Below are 21,061 nucleotides of genomic sequence, written 5' to 3' on the forward strand. Positions count from 1 at the left end.
GATACGGGGTGTGGATATTTAATGCGAGTGATAAGAAGGATACAGGGTGTGGATATTTAATGTGAGTGATGGGAAGAATACAGGGTGCAGAAATTTAATATAAGTGATAAGAGGGTTATAGAAGTGGTATACAGGGTGTGGATATTTAATGTAAATAAGAGGTATATGGGGTGTGGATATTTAATGTAAATAGGAGGAATACGGGGTGCAGATATTTAATGTGAGTGATGAGAGATACGGGGTGCAGATATTTAATGTGAGTGATGAGAGATACGAGGTGCATATATTTAATGTGAGTGATGAGAGATACAAGGTGCAGATATTTAATGTGAGTGACAAGAGATACAGAGTGCAGATATTTAATGTGAGTGATGAGAGATACGAGGTGCAGATATTTAATGTGAGTGATGAGAGATACGAGGTGCAGATATTTAATGTGAGTGACGAGAGATACAAGGTGCAGATATTTAATGTGAGTGATGAGAGATACAGGGTGCAGATATTTAATGTGAGTGACGAGAGATACGGGGTGCAGATATTTAATGTGAGTGACGAGAGATACAAGGTGCAGATATTTAATGTGAGTGACGAGAGATACGGGGTGCAGATATTTAATGTGAGTGACGAGAGATACGGGGTGCAGATATTTAATGTGAGTGATGAGAGATACGAGGTGCATATATTTAATGTGAGTGATGAGAGATACAAGGTGCAGATATTTAATGTGAGTGACAAGAGATACAGAGTGCAGATATTTAATGTGAGTGATGAGAGATACGAGGTGCAGATATTTAATGTGAGTGATGAGAGATACGAGGTGCAGATATTTAATGTGAGTGACGAGAGATACAAGGTGCAGATATTTAATGTGAGTGATGAGAGATACAAGGTGCAGATATTTAATGTGAGTGATGAGAGATACGAGGTGCAGATATTTAATGTGAGTGATGAGAGACGAGGTGCAGATATTTAATGTAAGTGACGAGAGATACAGGGTGCAGATATTTAATGTAAGTGACGAGAGATACAGGGTGCAGATATTTAATGTAAGTGACGAGAGATACAAGGTGCAGATATTTAATGTGAGTGATGAGAGATACAAGGTGCAGATATTTAATGTGAGTGATGAGAGATACGAGGTGCAGATATTTAATGTGAGTGATGAGAGATACGAGGTGCAGATATTTAATGTGAGTGATGAGAGACGAGGGGCAGATATTTAATGTGAGTGATGAGAGATACGAGGTGCAGATATTTAATGTGAGTGATGAGAGATACAAGGTGCAGATATTTAATGTGAGTGATGAGAGATACAAGGTGCAGATATTTAATGTGAGTGATGAGAGATACAGGGTGCAGATATTTAATGTAAGTGACGAGAGATACAGGGTGCAGATATTTAATGTGAGTGATGAGCGATATGGGGTGCGGATATGGGGTGGGTGATAGACGTATCTGCCGCTATGATGTGAGAGTTTGATGCTGATTCTCCTGTTAATTTCAATGGTGGAAAAACGATCCAATAATTGTAATAGAAAGGACATTGTAGATGCAGCATGTGCAGGAGCGTATACACATTATCCCTGTGCTGGTACAGTACAATACTGCTTATATCCAGGGCAAAAATGCACAGCAATACATTGTGTGAACAAGTCCATAGAGGGATATGGGGTGTGGATATGACATGTGAGTAATAAACAGGCGAAGGCAATTCAGAAAGATGGCGAAAGCTTTAATAGGTGACGTATATAGAGAGAAATATACAAGTATAAGAGTAATTGGATGGCGAGGGATATGGCAGGAGCAGATATACAGAGGATATGGGATGGAAGTTCTAATAATAGGAGGAGTCATATACAAGGAAATGACCAATCATAACAGGCTAGGATGGTGGGCGTTATGATAGCAGGGAATATATACAGAAGAGAAGGATATATATGGAAGGATATGACAAGGGATGAAAGGATGGGGGGGTAATACTCCGAGGAAGGATATGACAACTTATAGGGGATGACGAGGCTATGATAGGACGAGATACATGGATGACATATAGATGATACAGGCAGGTGCTGAGGAGGAGAAGGAGGCTCAGGCATCTATGGAGTCATAGGAGGAGCTATATGTGCCGACATATACGAGGGCAGGTATGGAAGATGGCAGATATGTCATCTACAGGAGGCCAGGAAGGGGTTAACAGATGGCAGATGTGCGCAGCACAGGACGGGCTCTAATACCTGAGAATAACAGGCGTCTCCGCTCACTGACACCGACGCAGGCATCCTACATTCCCTGTGCTTAATATTCACCCAGCATATCTGCTGTACGGAGGGGAGGATACCCAGACGAAAGAGGGAGAGAGAGACCACCTACCACACACAGACAGACAGACTGCAGCCGAGCCTTACTCTTCATTATAGGCACAGCCAGGTGAGAGGGACAGACAGACACAGGAGGACAACACCACACTGCTGAAGAGGAAGACCAGGAGGAGGAGGAGGATGGAGGAGGAGGCAAGAGGCGCCCCCCTGCTCCAGTACCCCCGGCTCAGAGATGCCGACCACCCCCTGCTCCGGTCTACAGTGCCCCCAACACCGGCTCCGACACACCGACCACCCCCAACACAGGCTCCGACACACCGACCACCCCCTGCTCCGGTCTACAGAACCCCCAACACCGGCTCCGACACACCGACCACCCCCAACACAGGCTACGACACACCAACCACCCCCGACACAGGGATCCAACACCGACCACCCCCTGCTCCGGTCTACAGTGCCCCCAACACAGGCTCCGACACACAGACCACCCCCAACACAGGCTACGACACACCGACCACCCCAAATACCAGGCTCCAACATCGACCACCCCCTGCTCCGGTCTACAGTACCCCCAACACAGGCTCCGACACACCGACCACCCCCTGCTCCGGTCTACAGTACCCTCAACACCAGCTCCGCCACACCGACCACCCCCAACACAGGCTACGACACACCGACCACACCAAACACCAGGCTCCAACACCGACTACCCCCAACACCAGGCTCCAACACCGACCACCCCCTGCTCCGGTCTACAGTACCCCCAACACAGGCTACGACACACCGACCACCCCCTGCTCCGGTCTACAGTAACCCCAACACCGGCTCCGACACACCGACCACCCCCAACACCAGGCTCCAACACCGACCACCCCCAACACAGGCTCCGACACACCGACCACCCCCAACACAGGCTCCGACACACCGACCACCCCCAACACAGGCTCCGACACACCGACCACCCCCAACACAGGCTACAACACACCGACCACCCCCAACACAGGCTACGACACACCGACCACCCCCTGCTCCAGTCTACAGTACCCCCAACACCGGCTCCGACACACCGACCACCCCCTGCTCCTGTCTACAGTACCCCCAACACCGGCTCCGACACACCGACCACCCCCAACACAGGCTCCGACACACCGACCACCCCCAACACAGGCTCCGACACACCGACCACCCCCAACACGGGCTACGACACACCGACCACCCCCTGCTCCGGTCTACAGTACCCCCAACACAGGCTCCGACACACCGACCACCCCCAACACAGGCTACGACACACCGACCACACCAAACACCAGGCTCCAACACCGACTACCCCCAACACCAGGCTCCAACACCGACCACCCCTGCTCCGGTCTACAGAACCCCCAACACCGGCTCCGACACACCGACCACCCCCAACACAGGCTACGACACACCGACCACCCCAAACACCAGGCTCCAACACCGACTACCCCCAACACCAGGCTACAACACCGACCACCCCCTGCTCCGGTCTACAGTACCCCCAACACAGGCTACGACACACCGACCACCCCCGATACAGGGATCCAACACCGACCACCCCCTGCTCCGGTCTACAGTACCGCCAACCCTGGCTACGACACAACGACCACCCCCTGCTCCGGTCTACAGTACCCCCAACACCGGCTACGACATACCGACCACCCCCAACACCAGGCTACGACACAACGACCACCCCCTGCTCCGGTCTACAGTACCCCCAACACAGGCTACGACATACCGACCACCCCCAACACCAGGCTACGACACACCGACCACCCTCTGCTCCGGTCTACAGTACCCCCAGCTCCAACACACTGACCACCCCCTGTTCCGGTCTACAGTACCCCCGGCTCCGAACATCGACCACTCCCTGCTCCAGTCTACAGTACCCTCAACACCAACACACCGACCACCCCCTGCTCCAGTCTACAGTACCCCCAACACCGACACACCGACCACCCCCTGCTCCAGTCTACAGTACCCCCAGGGGGCTGTGACGGGGTATGCGGCAGAGCAGTGAGGGACGCCAGGCCAAGGAACAATCCAAAGGGCTTTATTGGAACCACAAAGATAAAGCACCAAACATAAATATAGATCCTTAAAGTCTGCAAGGAGTTCACAACAAAACAAATGATCCAGGGGCACCGCCTGGTATTCCAACGCCAGGGAAAATAGGGCAATGGTCCTTATATGAGTTCCTTGAGTCCAACAGAGTGAACAACAAAACACAATCCCACGTGGCCACTGATCTCCAGTCTGTAACTGTCCATACACAGGCCCTAGGATCCAGCCTCAGCTATAACTCCTAATCCTTCTCCAGCCTAGATCCAACTAACTGACCTAACATGGGTCTTTTTGTTCTTCTCTCCTGGGATCAGCCTCTTAGGGTACCTTCACACTTTAGCGATGCAGCAGCGATCCGACCAGCGATCTGACCTGGTCAGGATCGCTGCTGCATCGCTACATGGTCGCTGGTGAGCTGTCAAACAGGCAGATCTTACCAGCGACCAGCCCCCAGCCAGCAGCGACGTGCAAGCGACGCTGCGCTTGCACGGAGCCGGCGTCTGAAAGCTGCGGACACTGGTAACTAAGGTAAACATCGGGTATGGTTACCCGATGTTTACATTAGTAACCAGCGCACACCGCTTAGCTTTGCTCTCCTAGCTACAGTACACATCGGGTTAATTAACCCGATGTGTACAGCAGCTACATGTGCAGAGAGCCGGAGACGGCAGCACAGGCAGCGTGAGAGCTGCGGAGGCTGGTAACTAAGGTAAATATCGAGTAACCACCTTGGCTACCCGATGTTTATCTTGGATACAGCTTACCGCAGCTGTCAGACGCCGGCTCCTGCTCGCTTCATTTTGCCGCTCTCTCGCTGTCACACACAGCGATCTGTGTGTCACAGTGGGAGAGCGCCTTTGAAGAAAACGAACCAGGGCTGTGTGTAACGAGCAGCGATCTCGCAGCAGGGGCCAGATCGCTGCTCAGTGCCACACACCGCGAGATCGCTAATGAGGTCACTGCTGCGTCACAAAAAGCATGACTCAGCAGCGATCTCGGCAGCGATCTCGCTGTGTGTGAAGCACCCCTTAGGTGGGCTGAAGAGTGCAACTCCGCCTGGACACTTGATACATGAATGGACTTTAGAAGTCCTGGCTCTTTCTTGTTTACCAAGTTGTGGATTGGAGAAGTCCCATGCTGAGAAGAACAAACAATCCCCCACCAGTAGTACATACAGTACAGTCAAGGAGAGACAGACTATTACACCATGAGCAAAGGCGGGGGAGGAACACACTGTTACAACCCCTTCCCCCCTCAATTTGTGTACGGACTAGTGACCTCAACAGGTCGATTGTCAAGTACACGTAGACTTGCCGACCCTGACTCAAGGCTCCTCTTGCCTGGACAGTCCATCTGCATTTTGGTGTTTGCTGCCCCTTCTATATTGTATTGTAAAGTTATAGGGCTGCAGAGCCAGGCTCCATCGTAATAAGCGTCCATTGTCCCCAGAGACGCTGTTCAGCCAGGTGAGGGGATTGTGATCAGTAACCACAGTGAATTCTCGTCCATACAGATACGGCCGTAGTTTCCTAATGGCCCATACTACAGCCAGACATTCCTTCTCAACAGTTGCATAGGCCACTTCTCGGTCCAGCAGTTTCCTGCTGAGGTAGGCAATGGGGTGTTCCTCCCCGGCTGCATTCACCTGGCTGAGGACAGCTCCCAGTCCATAAGCAGAGGCATCCGTCTCCACAATGAATCTCCTCTTGTAGTCTGGAGCAGCCAGGACAGGATCGCAGACCAGAGCGTCCTTCAGCCGGTTAAAAGTCTCATCACAAGCTGGAGTCCAGATCACCAGCCAGGGCATCGTTTTCTTCGTGAGGTCTGTAAGGGGCTTGGCCACACGGCTGTGAAGGCGGTTCAGGTGGCCTCATTTCCATTGATGGGTTGACCACGTCCACATCTGCTGCTCTCTTGGCTTGACTTCTGGTTATTGCACTGACAAAGTGGCATTGAAGATTCCCCACATCATTCCCTAGGAGAATGTCTGCAGGAAGGCCGCTCCTCACACCAATCATGCATTGTTTTGCCCCAAAACCATAATCCAGGGTCACACTCGCTCTTGGAATATATCTCTGGGTACCTCCAGCCAATTCATTGGCAATTCCTGGTCCCTTTTGAATTGCTTCTGGTTGAATTACTCGGGGATCTGCGATGGTGAGAAAAGCCCCAGTGTCACGGAAGCCAACAACTTTTTGGCCATCCAGCACGACCTCCTGTAGATGTTTATGCTGAAGATCAGAAGAACGGGCGGCTGTGGCTCGCACCCCATAGACACCTTGTAGGGAAGTCAACATATCTGAGTCACTTGGCAAATCATCAGGGGCAGAATCCAGCTCTTCTCCTGTTGAGGGTGTCTGTAGATAATGGACAGGCAAAGGGGGTCTGTAAAGCTGGTGTCACACACAGCGACAACGACAACGACGTCGCTGCTACGTCACCATTTTCTGTGACGTTGCAGCGACGTCCCGTCGCTGTCGCTGTGTGTGACATCCAGCAACGACCTGGCCCCTGCTGTGAGGTCGCCGGTCGTTGCTGAATGTCCAGCTTCATTTTTTGGTCGTCGCTCTCCCGCTGTGAAGCGCACATCGCTGTGTGTGACAGCGAGAGAGCGACGAAATGAAGCGATCAGGAGCCGGCACTGGCAGCTGCGGTAAGCTGTAACCAGGGTAAACATCGGGTAACCAAGGGAAGACCTTTCCCTGGTTACCCGCTATTTACCTTCGTTACCAGCCTCCGCCACTCTTGCTGCCAGCGCCGGCTCCTGCACTGTGACATGTGGCTGCAGTACGCATCAGGTAATTAACCCTATGTGTACTGTAGCTAGGAGAGCAAGGAGCCAGCGCTAAGCAGTGTGTGCGGCTCCCTGCTCTCTGCACTGTGACATGTAGCTGCAGCACACATCGGGTTAATTAACCCGATGTGTACTGTAGGAGAGCAAGGAGCCAGCGCTAAGCGCGGCTCCCTGCTCTCTGCACATGTAGCACAGCGACGCGTGTCGTTATGATCGCTGCTTCTGCTGTGTTTGACAGCTAAGCAGCGATCATAACAGCGACTTACAAGGTCGCTGCTACGTCACAGAAAATGGTGACGTAACAGCGACGTCGTTGTCGCTGTCGCTTAGTGTGAACCCAGCTTAACTGTTTTGCCTCCGAACACATGGACAGTGAGCTTGCAGATGACCCAGCTGCCCACATCCATAACATCTACATTCTATGAGACTTTCTCCACGTCGTACTCCCAAAGAGGAGGCAGGAGTAGTAGGAGGCACATTCACACGGGGTCCGCCATGTGTTGGTAGTCTATTGGGACGGTGAACATTGGAGGCCAAAGGACAAGGGACCACTGGTGTTGGGGGCTGGTAGTTTTTTTCTCACTGACTAGTAGCCTTTTCCATTGAGGCTTGATGGTGAGAAGCTCATCAGCTAGAGCGGCAGCTTGTTCCATTGTCTCTGGTCTCCTCTCACGCACCCATTGCCTGATTTCAGCAGGGCACCTGGCATAGAACTGCTCTTTCATGATGACCTGGAGGAAGGTCTCCCAAGTTAAGGCCCCCTCTCCCTCCAGCCAGCGATGGCATACTTGTTTCAGTCTGTGGGCATACATCTTGAAAGACACTTCTCCATCACAGGCTAATGTACGGAACTTAGTCCTATAAGTATCTGGGGTCACGGCATAATGTTCCAGAATGGTCTGTTTTATCTCCCCATACTCACAATTCCACTGAGGGTCCATAGCTCTATAGGCGTCGGCAGCTCCACCCTCCAAGAGGCCCACCAGGTGTCTGACTCGCTCTCTTTCTGGGACTTCCATTAATCGGCACTGATGCTCAAAGTCCTGTAAGAAGCCCTCAATGTCACCTGCAGCTTCATTAAATGGCTTAAAGCCCTTGCGGGACACTCTGGAGAATTCCCTCATAGTTGGTGCTGTGGGTACAGTTTGTCTGGAGCCTCTAGCTGCTTCTACAGCAAGCCTCCTCTCCAGCAGTGCCCTCTCCTTAGCTCCGCGAATAGCCTCCCTCTTATCTTCTATGGTGGCCTCATCCATCTCCAAGCAGTGCCATCTCCTTCTCATACCACACAACCCATTGACTTTTTTGGGTATTTACCTCCAGCTCCCGTCTTTCCTCCCCTTGCTGTGGAAATTGTTCCTCGGTGCCATCTTACACGCAAGCGTTTTCCAATGCCTCAATTAGTTGCTCCTTAGAGAGTGCTTTGTAGCCGACTCCTAATTCACGGGCCTTTGTTTGTAGGCTCACCACAGTCCAGTTCTTGTACTCTGAGGTTCTGATTCCAGATGTTAATGGGCCAATGTCCTCCATTCTTTCTGCTCTGATCTCGCCGCTGCCAATCAGATTGTGACGGGTATGCGGCAGAGCAGTAAGGGACGCCAGGACAAGGAACAATCCAAAGGGCTTTATTGGAGGCTCCTCCCGGTATTACAACACCAGGGAAAATATGGCAATGGTCCTTATATGAGTTCCTTGAGTCCAACAGGGTGAACAACAAAACACAATCCCACGTGGCCACTGATCTCCAGTCTGTAACAGTCCATACACAGGCTCTAGGATCCAGCCTCAGCAATAGATCCTAGTCCTTCTCCAGCCAAGATCCAACTAACTGACCTAACATGGGTCTCATTGTTCTTCTCTCCTGGGATCACCCCCTTAGGTGGGTCTGGACACTTGATACATGAATGGACTTTAGAAGTCCTGGCTCTTTCTTGTTTACCAAGTTGTGGATTGGAGATGTCCCATGCTGAGAAGAACAAACAATCCCCCACCAGTAGTACATACAGGACAGTCAAGGAGAGACAGACTATTACCCCATGAGCAAAGGTGGGGGAGGAACACACTGTTACAGTATATATACAGAATAATACAGGTACTGAGGATTACACCCAGTATACAGGACAGGAGAAGTGGTACTGTGCAGTGTATATATACAGAATAATACAGGTACTGAGGATTACACCCAGTATACAGGACAGGAGAAGTGGTACTGTGCAGTGTATATATACAGAATACAGATACTGAGGATTACACCCAGTATACAGGACAGGAGAAGTGGTACTGTGCAGTGTATATATACAGAATAATACAGATACTGAGGATTACACCCAGTATACAGGACAGGAGAAGTGGTACTGTGCAGTGTATATATACAGAATAATACAGATACTGAGGATTACACCCAGTATACAGGACAGGAGGAGTGGTACTGTGCAGTGTATATATACAGAATAATACAGATACTGAGGATTACACCCAGTATACAGGACAGGAGAAGTGGTACTGTGCAGTGTATATATACAGAATAATACAGATACTGAGGATTACACCTAGTATACAGGACAGGAGAAGTGGTACTGTGCAGTGTATATATACAGAATAATACAGATACTGAGGATTACACCCAGTATACAGGAGAAGAGGCACTGTGCAGTGTATATATACAGAATAATACAGACACTGAGGATTACACCCAGTATACAGGACAGGAGAAGTGGTACTGTGCAGTGTATATATACAAAATAATACAGATACTGAGGATTACACCCGGTATACAGGACAGAAGTGGTACTGTGCAGTGTATATACAGTGATCCTTAAGTAAGGGTGTAATACAGTGATGGGATTTCAGTATGGGCTCAGGTGAGGTGTAATATAGGGGTACGATTTAGGTAAAGGCTCACGTTGGGGTGTAGTACAGGGGTAGGATATTAGTAGAGGCTCACATTGGGGTATAGTTCAGGGGTAGGGTTTAGGTAAAGGCTCAGGTTGGGGTGGGGTGTAGTTCAGGGGTAGAGTTTAGGTAAAAGCTCACGTTGGGGTGTAATACAGTGGTAAGATATCAGTAAAGGCTCACATTGGGTTGTAATATGGGGTAGGGTTTCAATTTAGGCTCATGTTGGGGTTTTATACAGGCGTATGGTTTAGGTAAAGGCTCAAGTTGAGGTGTAGTTCAGGGGTAGGGTTTAGGTAAAGGCTCACTGTCACGGGGGTCTTTCTTTCTCCCATATCACACAATCAACAGAGCGAGAGATGATTGAACAATCTAAAGTACATTTAAAGCAAGTTAGAATGTCCATCAAATAATCCAAAACACAGAGGGTAAAGTAGTCCAGTAATGGGATAAATGTCTCGGAGATCAGTCACAATCCTCCAGCAGTCCTTTTCCAGGGAAATCGGAGTTTCTCAACGGCTCTCTGAGGTGCTGCCTGTAGCCGCAGCTTCTCCCCCAGAGGATGAATGCTCCTGCGTGTTCCTTGTCCTTCCCAGGCTGACTGAATAATCCCCCAGGTAAGCAGAGAGTTTAGGTGGATCCCAGGCTCCCTCCCAGAGATTAAAGGCTGGTTTACACACAGTGACATCGCTAGCGATGTCGCTCGTGAAAGCACCCGCCCCCGTCGTTTGTGCGTCAAGGGCAAATCGCTGCCCGTGGCATACAATATCGCTAGGACCCGTCAAATATACTTACCTTCCTAGCCACATCGCTGTAGCTGGCGAACAGCCTCTTTTCTAAGGGGGCGGTTCATGCTGCGTCACAGCGACGTCACACGGCAGGCGTCGAATAGAAGCAGAGGGGCGGAGAGCAGCCACATGAAAGTCACGGCCACCTCGCTGCCGGAGGCCGCAGGTACGGTGTTGTTCGTTGTTCCTGGGGTGTCACACGTAGCGATGTGTGCTGCCTCAGGAACGACGAACAACCTGCATCCAGCACCAGCAACGATATTTGGGAAATGGACGACGTGTCAACAATCAACGATTTCGTGAGTATTTTGCATCGTTAGCGGTGACTCGTACGGGTCACACGCAACGACGTCGCTAACGAGGCCGGATGTGCGTCACGAATTCCGTGACCCCCAACGACATCTCGTTAGCGATGTCGTTGCGTGTAAAGCCCCCTTTAGGGACAAAAGCCCAGCAGGGGGTGATTAACCTGCCAACAGGACACTGTACACACAAGCAATACATAGAATGGACAGAGCACCACACCTAAAATACGAACCTACACAAAATTATACACAACCCCCCATATTCCACCATCACAACCTCTCCCTCCTTCTTAATAAGCGAGTACGCCATGAGGTCTACACAGACATCTGGCCACCTCACTTAGGTCCATATTGCTCAGCTGTGGACAGTCCCTTGTACAGCAGTAGGGTTGGCAGGACAAGCTTCCCTTTGTGTCCTCCTTCACTCAAACTGTATTTCCTGCACCCTCAAATCGGCATTGTAGATCTCCCACATCATTTCCTAGGAGAATATCGTCAGGCAGGCCGCTCATCACCCCAACCACACATTGCTTGACCCCAAACCCACAGTCCAGATCTACAGTCGCCTTTGGGACATTTCTCCTTTGTCCTCCAGCCAATTCAATAACAATCCCTGGTCCATGATGTATCGCCTCTTGCCGAACCACTCAGGGATCAGCTATTGTGAGAAATGCCCCGGAGTCACAAAATCCAATGACTCTCTGTCCATCCAGCACAACCTCCTGTAAGTGCTTACTTTGATGGTGAGAGGAACTCGGGGTTGTGGCTCGCACCCCATAAACCCCTAGTGGTCGACCACGAGTGTCTGAGTCATTAGGCAAGTCAGCTTGAAGAGGTGAGAACTCTTCCCCCATTGTGTTTGGCTGTAGAGCATGAACAGGTCGATTTGCGTGCAAAGGTCATTCCTCAATCGACCAGCAGGGCAGGTGTCTTGCATATGCCCAGGCTGCCCACATCGATAACATCTCCTCTGCGTCGTACTCCTTCCAGTGTGCATTCTGGAGAAGGCAGGAGGAAAACCTGGTGACAAAGGCCGGAGGCCATACACTCCAACAGGGGCATCTATGGTGCAGGGGTCAGCGGTACACTCCATTGGAGGTGTTGGTACCTCTTCCTCTGGCTGGATGGAGTGCACAAAAAGCACCGGACGAGGTGGAGGTGCGAGGGGGTCCCTCCGAGTCCTTGCGGGACAACTGGATTGCAGGTGCCCAGGTTGTCTGCACCCATAACATCTCTCTGATTCCCCCCCAGGGCGTGGTCGGAACTGTTAGGGCCCAGGATTGTGAGACGTGGTTGTCATTGGTCTGCAGCTGGGTGGAGGGGCAGATATAACTGGAGGGGGCCGGGGAGCAGGAGCAGGCTGTGACTTATTGCCCAGAAGCCCCCTCCATTGCGGTCGGATAGTAAGGGTCTCATCAGCCAGGGCTGCAGATCTATCCAAGGTGCACAGCGTGCGCTCTCTGACCCATTCCCGTATTTCTGAAGGACACTTGTAAATAAATTGTTCTGTAAGAAATACATGTATAATGTCTTCCACAGTGAAGGAGTCTTCCGCTTCCAGCCATCTCCGACATGCCTGGGACATCTTATGGGCATACATCCTAAACGATCCCCCCGTGGTGCATGGGAGGTCTCGGAACTGTGCCCTATGTGAGTCTGGGGTGATGGCATGGTAATCCAGGATAATCCGCTCTACAATGTTGTAATCCCGGTTCTGCTGTGAGTCGATGGTGTGCTAAGCCTCTGCCAGGCTTCCGTTCAGGAGTCCCACTAACTAAGGCCGGTTTCACACATCCGGCTTTTCGCCGGTTTGCCGGATCCGGCGCTCTCCCATACAGTGACTACAGTACAGTGACAGCGCAACAAGCGCCGGTCACGTGCTGTCATGTGACCGGCGCATGTGACCCGGAAGTTACAGCGCTGTCACTGTACTGTATTGTCTGTACGGGAGAGCGCCGGATCCGGCAAACCGGTGAAAAGCCGGATGTGTGAAACCGGCCTAACGCACCCAGCCAGAGTGGGGAACCTCCATTACCGCACACTGCTGCTCAAAGTCCTTGAAGAACCCCTCCACATCTCCGGAAGCCTCATCCAATGGCTTGAAGTCCTCCCGGGTGATCCGTACAGGCTCCCGGATCGCTGGGTTTACACTCCAACTCACATTACTCCCTCTGTCGGACTCCATTGCTTCTTGTCTCCTCTGTGCTCGGCGAGCAGCCTCCTCCTTATACTCCTGAGATACACCTGGGCCCAGAGCTGCCATCTCTTCTTCATACCACCAACAACCATTGGCTCCAGTGCTTGTCCATTAGACATCTGGGATGAGGGGGTCTGGCTCACACCCACCAGTAGATCAATTAAGGCCTCTTCAGTCAGTCCCTGGTAGTTCAGGCCCAGATCTCTGGCTCTCTCCTGTAGACTGGATGCGGTCCAGTTTCTGTACTCACTCTGTGGGTGGATCTCCATTGGGCTGCGCTCTGTTGATCCCACCGCTGCAACCAGTTGTCACGGGGTCCTTCTCCCACATCACACAATCAACAGAGCGAGAGATGATTGAACAATCCAAAGCATATTTATTCCATACAATCCAGAATGTCCATAAAATAATCCACCATACAGAAGGTGAAGTAGTCCAGTAATGGGATACATGTCTCGGGGATCAGTCACAATCCTCCAGCAGTCCTTTTCCAGGGAAATCGGGGTTTCTGGAAGGCTGTCTGGGGTGCTGGATGTAGCCGCAGCTTCTCCCCAGAGTATGAATCTTCCTGCTTGTTTCTGGTCCTTCCCAGCCTGACTGAATAATTCTCCAGGTAAGCAGAGAGTTTAGGTGGAAATCAGGCCCCCTCCCCCAAACTTAGGGACAAAACCTGCAAACAGGACAATGTACACATAAGGAATACACAGAATGAACAGAGCTCCACGCCTAAAATACGAACCTACACAAAATTATACACAACCCCCCATATTCCACCAACAAACTCACGTTGAGGTGTAGTACAGGTGTAGGGTTAGGTAAAGGCTCACGTTTGGGTGTAGTACCGGAGTAGGGTTTAGGTAAAGACTCACCATGGGGTGTAGTACGGGGTAGGATTTATGTAAAGGTTCACCATGGGGTGTAGTACAGGGGTAGAGTTTAGGTAAAAGCTCACGTTGGGGTGTAGTATGGGGTAAGGTTTAAGCAAAGGCTTATAATGGGGTGTAGTACAGGGGGGTAAGGTTTAGGCAAAGTCTCACGTTGGGGTGTAGTATGGGGCAGGGTTTAGGAAAAGTCTCACGTTGGGGTAAAGTACAGGTGTAGGTTTAGGTAAAGGCTCATCTTGGGGTGTAGTACAGGGGTACAGTTTAGGTCAGAGTTTCCCAAATTCCAGTCCTCATGGCCCCAAACAAGTCATGTTTTCAGGATTTCCTTACTATTGAACAGGTGATGGAATCATTATTAAGACATCACCTGTGCTATATTAAGGAAATCGTGAAAACATGACCTGTTGGTGGTCGTGAGGACTGGAGTTTGAGAACCACTGGTTTAGGTAAAAACTCACGTATTGGTGTAGTACAAGGGTAGGCATTAGGTAAAGGCCCTGTTGGGGTGCAGTACAGCGGTAGGGATTAGGTAAAGGCTCTTGTTGGGGTGTAGTACAGGGTTAGGGATTAGGTAATGGCTCACATTGGGGTGTAGTATAGGTGTAGGTTTAGGTAAAGGCTCTTGTTGGGGTGTAGTACAGGGTTAGAGTTTAGGTAAAGGCTTACATTGGTGTGTAGTACAGGGGTAGGATTTAGGTAAAGGCTCACATTGGGGTGTAGTCCAGGAGTAGGGTTGGGTAAAGGCTCTTGTTGGGTTGTAGTACAGGGTTAGGGATTAGGTAAAGACTTACGTTGGGGTGTAGTACAGGTGTAGGTTTAGGTAAAAGCTCTTGTTGGGGTGTAGTACAGGGGTAGAGTTTAGGTAAAGGCTCTTGTTGGGGTGTAGTACAGGGGTAGGATTTAGGTAAAGGCTCTTGATGGGGTATAGTACAGGGTTTAGGATTAGGTAAAGGCTCACGTTGGGGTGTAGTACAGGAGTAGGTTTAGGTAAAGGCTTTTGTTTGGGTGTAGTACAGGGGTAGGATTTAGGTAAAGGCTCTTGTTGGGGTGTAGTACAGGGGTAGGTTTAGGTAAAGGCTCTTGTTGGGGTGTAGTACAGGGGTAGGATTTAGGTAAAGGCTCTTGTTGGGGTGTAGTACAGGGGTAGGATTTAGGTAAAGGCTCTTGTTGGGGTGTAGTACAGGGGTAGGTTTAGGTAAAGGCTCTTGTTGGGGTGTAGTACAGGGGTAGGTTTAGGTAAAGGCTCTTGTTGGGGTGTAGTACAGGGGTAGGTTTAGGTAAAGGCTCTTGTTGGGGTGTAGTACAGGGGTAGGATTTAGGTAAAGGCTCTTGGTGGGGTGTAGTACAGGGGTAGGTTTAGGTAAAGGCTCTTGTTGGGGTGTAGTACAGGGGTAGGATTAGGTAAAGGCTCTTGTTGGGGGTGTAGTACAGGGTTAGGATTTAGGTAAAGGCTCTTGTTGGGGTGTAGTACAGGGGTAGGATGTAAGTACAGAGTCACACTTTGGGTATAGTACAGGAGAAAATCACTAGGGAGAGGATGGATGAGGAATAACAGTTTACAGGTCACCATCAGTGTAGACGGGAAGGAGTTAATCACATTTCCCCTCCGGTCACCCCGCACACCCCTGTAACATGGGAGCCTGCAGCGAGTCCATGACACCAAAATGCACAGCGCTGTGATGTCAGGCAGGAAGGAAGCTCACATAAGGCGAGAGTGGAGGAGACACGGTCTCCATGGAAATGTCGGGTGACATCACACTGAATAAGTGACAGCAAGGGGTGTGGGAAGCAGGCAGCGGGGGAGGGAAGATTTGTAAAGAGAGGAGCGTGGGAAAAAGAAAAGAGACTGCTTGAGATTACAAGAAAGTATGTCTGATGGCCGCCAGTCACAGGAGAGAAACCCAACAACCGGAGGAGAAATGGACAACAGGCGTCAACGTCTACAACATACACCCCAGGACAACACTGTAACAGGTCACCTGCAGTCATTGTCAAATGTGCACTAAATCGACCGCCCCATGAACCCAACACTGACCACGTCATATACGTTACAATGACCCCGCTATATGTACCCTACAGCCTCATCATATATACTGTACCCCAAGACAACAACGTACCATGTACCAAACAGTGACCACGTCATACGTTACAATGACCCCGCTGTATGTACGCTACAGCCTCATCATATACACTGTACCCCAAGACAACAACGTACCATGTACCCAACACTGACCACGTCATATACGTTACAACGACCCCGCTATATGTACCCTACAGCCTCATCATATATACTGTACCCCAAGACAACAACGTACCATGTACCCAACACTGACCACGTCATATACGTTACAATGACCCCGCTATATGTACCCTACAGCCTCATCATATATACTGTACCCCAAGACAACAACGTACCATGCAGGGCTGTGGAGTCGGAGTCGGAGTCGTGGAGTCGGAGTCGGAGTCGGAGCTCATTTTGGTGGAGTCGGAGTCGGAGCTCATTTTGGTGGAGTCGGAGTCGGAGTCGGTATAAAATGCACCGACTCCGACTCCTAAAATATATAATAAATTGGGGACAGGAGTGCAATGCAGAATGTGCTGAATATTTTACTAAATAATAACATTTAGTATAATGCTTATATTTAAGTGAAAAATTTATTGTAGTACAATGTGAACATCAGACATTTAATTGTTTTTATGATACAATAATCAAGATATTTGGATAGAACATAAAATATTTATTGGAATACAACTTTAGAACACAAAAAACTAATAAATTGTAAATATGTAATATATATATATATTATATATATATATATATATATATATATATATATATACATACACACAGTGTATATACACACACAAGATATATATGTAATCTACTGTATATTACATAGTGTATTACATATTTACAATTTATTACAGTTTTTTGTGTTCTAAAGTTGTATTCCAATAAATATATTTTATGTTCTATCCAAATATCTTGATTATCGTATCATAAAAATTATTAAATGTCTGATGTTCACATACACATATTCATGTACTACAATAAATTTTTCACCTAACTAAGCAATATATGTAGGAGTCGGAGTCGGAGCCGGAGTCGGAGTCGGAGTCGGTGCAAGAGAATTTGAGGAGTCGGAGTCGGAGTCGAAGGTTTGGCTTACCGACTCCACAGCCCTGGTACCATGTACCCAACACTGACCACGTCATATACGTTACAATGACCCCGCTATATGTACCCTACAGCCTCATCATATATACTGTACCCCAAGACAACAACGTACCATGTACCAAACAGTGACCACGTCATACGTTACAATGACCCCGCTGTATGTACGCTACAGCCTCATCATATACACTGTACCCCAAGACAACAACGTACCATTTACCCAACACTGACCACGTCATATACGTTACAATGACCCCGCTGTATGTACGCTACAGCCTCATCATATATACTGTACCCCAAGACAACAACGTACCATGTACCCAACACTGACCACGTCATATACGTTACAATGACCCCGTTATATGTACCCTACAGCCTCATCATATATACTGTACCCCAAGACAACAACGTACCATGTACCAAACAGTGACCACGTCATACGTTACAATGACCCCGCTGTATGTACGCTACAGCCTCATCATATACACTGTACCCCAAGACAACAACGTACCATGTACCCAACAGTGACCACGTCATATACGTTACAATGACCCCGCTATATGTACCCTACAGCCTCATCATATATACTGTACCCCAAGACAACAACGTACCATGTACCCAACACTGACCACGTCATATACGTTACAAAGACCCCGCTATATGTACCCTACAGCCTCATCATAAACACTGTACCCCAAGACAACAACGTACCATGAACCCAACACTGACCACGTCATACGTTACAATGACCTCGCTGTATGTACCCTACAGCCTCATCATATATACTGTACCCCAAGACAACAACGTACCATGAACCCAACACTGACCACTTCATATACGTTACAATGACCCCGCTGTATATACCTCACAGCCTCATCATATACACTGTACCCCAAGACAACAACGTACCATGTACCCAACACTGACCACGTCATATACATTACAATGACCCCGCTGTATATACCCTACAGCCTCATCATATATACTGTACCCCAAGACAACAACGTACCATGTACCCAACAGTGACCACGTCATACGTTACAATGACCTCGCTGTATGTACCATACAGCCTCATCATATATACTGTACCCCAAGACAACATACCATGTACCCAACACTGACCACGTCATATACGTTACAATGACCCCGCTGTATGTACCCTACAGCCTCATCATATACACTGTACCCCAAGACAACATACCATGTACCCAACACTGACCACGTCATCTACGTTACAATGACCCCGCTGTATGTACCCTACAGCCTCATCATATACACTGTACCCCAAGACAACAACGTACCATGTACCCAACAGTGACCACGTCATATACGTTACAATGACCTCGCTGTATGTACCCTACACCCTCATCATATACACTGTACCCCAAGACAACAACGTACCATGTACCCAACAGTGACCACGTCATATACTTTACAATGACCCCGCTGTATGTACCCTACAGCTTCATCACATATACTGTACCCCAAGACAACAACGTACCATGTACCCAACACTGACCACGTCATATACGTTACAATGACCCCGCTGTATGTACCCTACAGCCTCATCATATACACTGTACCCCAAGACAACAACGTACCAAGTACAAAACACTGACCACGTCATATACGTTACAATGACCCCGCTGTATGTACCCTACAGCCTCATCATATATACTGTACCCCAAGACAACAACGTACCATGTACCCAACACTGACCACGTCATATACGTTACAAAGACCCCGCTGTATGTACCCTACAGCCTCGTCATATACACTGTACTCCAAGACAACAACGTACCATGTACCCAACACTGACCACGTCATATACGTTACAATGACCCCGCTGTATGTACCCTACAGCCTCATCATATATACTGTACCCCAAGACAACAACGTACCATGTACCCAACACTGACCACGTCATATACGTTACAATGACCCCACTGTATGTACCCTACAGCCTCATCATATACACTGTACCCCAAGACAACAACGTACCATGTACCCAACACTGACCACGTCATATACGTTACAATGACCCCGCTGTATATACCCTACAGCCTCATCATATATACTGTACCCCAAGACAACAACGTACTAAGTACCCAACACTGACCACGTCATATACGTTACAATGACGCCGCTGTATGTACCCTACATCATCATATACACTGTACCCCAAGACAACAACGTACCATGTACCCAACAGTGACCACGTCATATACGTTACAATGACCCAGCTGTATGTACTCTACACTATCATATACACTGTACCCCAAGACAACAACGTACCAAGTACAAAACACTGACCACGTCATATACGTTACAATGACCCCGCTGTATGTACCCTACAGCCTCATCATATATACTGTACCCCAAGACAACAACGTACTAAGTACCCAACACTGACCACGTCATATACGTTACAATGACCCCGCTGTATGTACCCTACAGCCTCATCACATATACTGTACCCCAAGACAACAACGTACCATGTACCCAACACTGACCACGTCATATACGTTACAAAGACCCCGCTGTATGTACCCTACAGCCTCATCATATACACTGTACCCCAAGACAACAACGTACCAAGTACAAAACACTGACCACGTCATATACGTTACAATGACCCCGCTGTATGTACCCTACAGCCTCATCACATATACTGTACCCCAAGACAACAACGTACCATGTACCCAACACTGACCACGTCATATACGTTACAATGACCCCACTGTATGTACCCTACAGCCTCATCATATACACTGTACCCCAAGACAACAACGTACCATGTACCCAACACTGACCACGTCATATACGTTACAATGACCCCACTGTATGTACCCTACAGCCTCATCATATACACTGTACCCCAAGACAACAACGTACCATGTACCCAACACTGACCACGTCATATACGTTACAATGACCCCGCTGTATATATCCTACAGCCTCATCATATACGCTGTACCCCAAGACAACAACGTACCATGTACCAAACACTGACCACGTCATATACGTTACAATGACCCCGCTGTATGTACCCTACAGCCTCATCATATACACTGTACCCAAAGACAACGTACCATGTACCCAACACTGACCACGTCATTACGTTACAATGACCCCGCTGTATGTACCCTACACCCTCATCATATACACTGTACCCCAAGACAACAACGTACCATGTACCCAACAGTGACCACGTCATATACGTTACAATGACCCCGCTGTATGTACCCTACAGCCTCATCATATATACTGTACCCCAAGACAACAACGTAACATGTACCCAACACTGACCACGTCATATACGTTACAATGACCCCGCTGTATGTACCCTACAGCCGCCTCATATACACTGTACCCCAAGACAACAACGTACCATGTACCCAACAGTGACCACGTCATATACGTTACAATGACCCCGCTGTATGTACCCTACAGCCGCCTCATACACTGTACCCCAAGACAACAACGTACCATGTACCCAACACTGACCATGTCATATACGTTACAATGACTCGCTGTATGTACCCTACAGCCTCATCATATATACTGTACCCCAAGACAACAACGTACCAAGTACCCAACACTGACCATGTCATATACGTTACAATGAC

General features: G+C 49.0%; 1 protein-coding gene across 1 annotated transcript in view; it reads right to left on the reverse strand.

The window, feature by feature from the left end:
• DLG4 (discs large MAGUK scaffold protein 4) overlaps positions 1 to 2,314 on the reverse strand; it is a 178,137-nt gene extending 175,823 nt beyond the window's left edge. The window contains exon 1 of the mRNA XM_075346764.1: positions 2,235 to 2,314. Within this exon, the coding sequence (XP_075202879.1) occupies positions 2,235 to 2,279 (45 nt within the window). The 5' untranslated portion in view covers positions 2,280 to 2,314. The remainder of the gene's footprint in view (positions 1 to 2,234) is intronic.
• Between the last annotated feature and the right edge of the window lie 18,747 nt (positions 2,315 to 21,061).

The sequence above is a fragment of the Anomaloglossus baeobatrachus genome, chromosome 4 (genome assembly GCF_048569485.1).
Source record: "Anomaloglossus baeobatrachus isolate aAnoBae1 chromosome 4, aAnoBae1.hap1, whole genome shotgun sequence".
NCBI classification, from domain to species: domain Eukaryota; kingdom Metazoa; phylum Chordata; class Amphibia; order Anura; family Aromobatidae; genus Anomaloglossus; species Anomaloglossus baeobatrachus.